At 43.2% G+C, this 2,830-nt stretch overlaps 1 protein-coding gene across 1 annotated transcript; it reads left to right on the top strand.

Moving 5' to 3' along the window:
* The first annotated feature begins 644 nt into the window (after positions 1 to 644).
* On the top strand, positions 645 to 1,991 carry PDHA2 (pyruvate dehydrogenase E1 subunit alpha 2). The gene has a single exon (XM_025921927.2). It carries the CDS (start codon positions 705 to 707, stop codon positions 1,878 to 1,880), a length of 1,176 nt encoding a protein of 391 aa, XP_025777712.1. The 5' UTR covers positions 645 to 704; the 3' UTR covers positions 1,881 to 1,991.
* The last annotated feature ends 839 nt before the right edge of the window (positions 1,992 to 2,830 follow it).

The raw sequence follows: 2,830 nt of genomic DNA, 5'->3' as shown, positions 1-2,830 counted from the left end.
TTAGACTGCTATACTCTGGCTGGGGTTTATGTATCATCACCTGCCTTGCACTCTCCACCCCTCCCTCAGGTGACACATGTGCTAGAAGCCATAGGGTAAATGTGCCGTATTCTTTGGCGACACCAACTTTTCTTTAAAAAGTCTGTGTGTGTTTAAAGTTAAATATTTAAATTACAAGTAATTTGCATCTTTATTTTTACATTCAAATAAATATGGTATACTATGGAGTAGGATAAAATATCCATACATATTCAAAACAAAATTTTAAAGACTTTAAAGAAATACTGGCAAGAATATCTTTGGCCTAACCTCTCGGATCCCTCATGTGCCTTGGGGACTGTGTTTGCGCCTCTGTTCCATTGATGTAGGGTCAAGAAGCGCTCTGTAGTGTTTAGCACGAAGAAGGGACTCTGGTTACGTTTAGGCAATGATGATGGCACTAATTAGGATAGGGTGGTTGTTCAGCCGAGTCTTTCAAGAAACGAAACAACCTTTATTCTTAATTACAGTTGGAAGGCACTGCAAAAATCAGTCCGTCAGGTCTGGCAACCTGGTGACACGGAGCGGCGTGACGTGGCCTCTGTTGCCAGCGTGGTCATTGTGGCGCCATGGCATTCTGACGCAGAAGGAGGCTCCGGAGGGGACGGGCGCAGCCAGGCCTCTGGGCAGCTGAGAGTCGGGGCCACCACCTTGGGCTGTTCTCCATGAGGAAGATGCTCGCTGCCGCTGTCTCCCGCGTGTTGTCCGGGGTCACGCAGAAGCCCGCTAGCAGAGTGCTGGTGGCATCCTGTAACTATTCAAATGATGCGATGTTTGCAATTAAGAAATGTGATCTTTATCGCTTAGAAGAGGGTCCCCCTGTCACAACAGTGCTCACCCGGGAGGATGGGCTCAAATACTACAGGATGATGCAGACTGTTCGCCGAATGGAGCTGAAGGCAGATCAGCTGTATAAACAAAAATTTATCCGTGGCTTCTGTCACTTGTGCGATGGTCAGGAAGCTTGTTCTGTGGGCCTGGAGGCCGGGATAAATCCCACCGACCATGTCATCACATCCTATCGGGCTCATGGCTTGTGCTATACTCGTGGACTCTCTGTCCGATCAATTCTTGCAGAGCTGACAGGACGAAGGGGAGGCTGTGCTAAAGGAAAAGGAGGATCGATGCATATGTATGTCAAGAATTTCTATGGGGGCAATGGCATTGTTGGCGCACAGGGGCCCCTGGGAGCTGGTATTGCTCTGGCCTGTAAATACAAGGGAAACAAGGAGGTCTGTTTGGCTCTTTATGGGGATGGTGCTGCGAATCAGGGTCAGATAGCTGAAGCTCACAATATGGCAGCTTTGTGGAAATTACCCTGTGTTTTCATCTGTGAGAATAACCTCTATGGAATGGGAACCCCTGTTGAGAGAGCATCAGCCAGCACCGATTACTATAAGAGAGGAAATTTTATCCCTGGACTAAGGGTAGACGGAATGGATGTTCTAGGTGTTCGGGAGGCAACTAAGTTTGTAGCTGACTACTGTAGATCTGGAAAGGGGCCCATAGTGATGGAGCTGCAGACCTACCGGTATCATGGACACAGTATGAGTGACCCTGGGATCAGTTATCGTACCCGAGAAGAAGTTCAGAATGTGAGAAGGGAGAGCGATCCTATTATGCTTCTCAAAGACAGAATGGTAAACAGTAAGCTTGCCACTGTTGAGGAACTAAAGGATATTGATGTTGAAGTGAGGAAAGAAGTTGAGGATGCAGCCCAGTTTGCTATGACTGATCCTGAACCACCTTTGGAAGAATTAGCTCATCACATCTACTGCAATACTCCAGCTTTTGAAGTTCGTGGTGCAAACCAGTGGATCAAGTTCAAGTCCCTCAGTTAAAGGGAGACTTATGTAAATTTACTTTTAGTCCTTCATGGGAATGTTCATGGTCCACTTTAAGAAACTGTGTGCCCAGTTTGGCTAAGCAGGAATAAAACCCATTAAATAAGGGCCCTGTAAACTTTTACTAAAATAAATTGAGATGATTAAGTGATTATTAGAAGAGAATAAAAGAGATCATTGAAAAAATGTACATTTAATTACAAAGGATATTTCATTCAATTGTACATTGTTGCATTAAAAGATATCATTCATTTAATCATTTAGCGTTGTTGAAAGGTAAACTCTGGCACATGAAAATTTTCAAGAATTTGTTTGAACATGCATCAGTAGGAATCAGGCAATGCCAGACCAGAGACGGTTAGGTGTGCTCCATCAACAGGAGGTAGGGGAAGCATTTTTATACAGAAGCAAAGCAAGGAAATTATTTTATTGGCTATACCTTAAGGTGCTGCTGGGAAAGCCTAGCTAGCTGTTTGTAGTTGCTTACTCTTAAGTGTCATTTTCTCAATTTGAGTCCATTGACTCTGGCTTAGGTTTTGGTTTTCTAAAGTAGGCTACCACGGCATTACAGCCACCTTAGTCTGATGGCCTCCTTATTTAATTAAACAATGTGAATACCTTAAAGATCATTTTTAATTTTTACAAGTCTAAATTGGGAAAAACAAAATTATTTAACTTCTCATATTACTTGCTATAATAGTTCTATTTGATTTAACTTTATATTTGTAAGTACTCTTATTTAAAGGAAAAATAGTTCTTTGGTCCCTTCTCCACCTTGACAGGAGTTTGTGTGTAAAGTCACTATCCTAAGGTAGAGAGAGTTTCAAGCCACACCAAGCTGTTAGGTCCCCTGAAGCTTTGCTACTTACAATAGTTTACGTGAATTAACCATTGCCGACTATACCATTGCCAACTATAATAGTGTGCCTGTGAACACATACAAGCAT

Source organism: Puma concolor, chromosome B1, assembly GCF_028749965.1.
Source record: "Puma concolor isolate L17-30 chromosome B1, mPumCon1.1.hap2, whole genome shotgun sequence".
NCBI lineage: Eukaryota > Metazoa > Chordata > Mammalia > Carnivora > Felidae > Puma > Puma concolor.
This window is presented reverse-complemented; position numbering and strand designations above follow the sequence as displayed.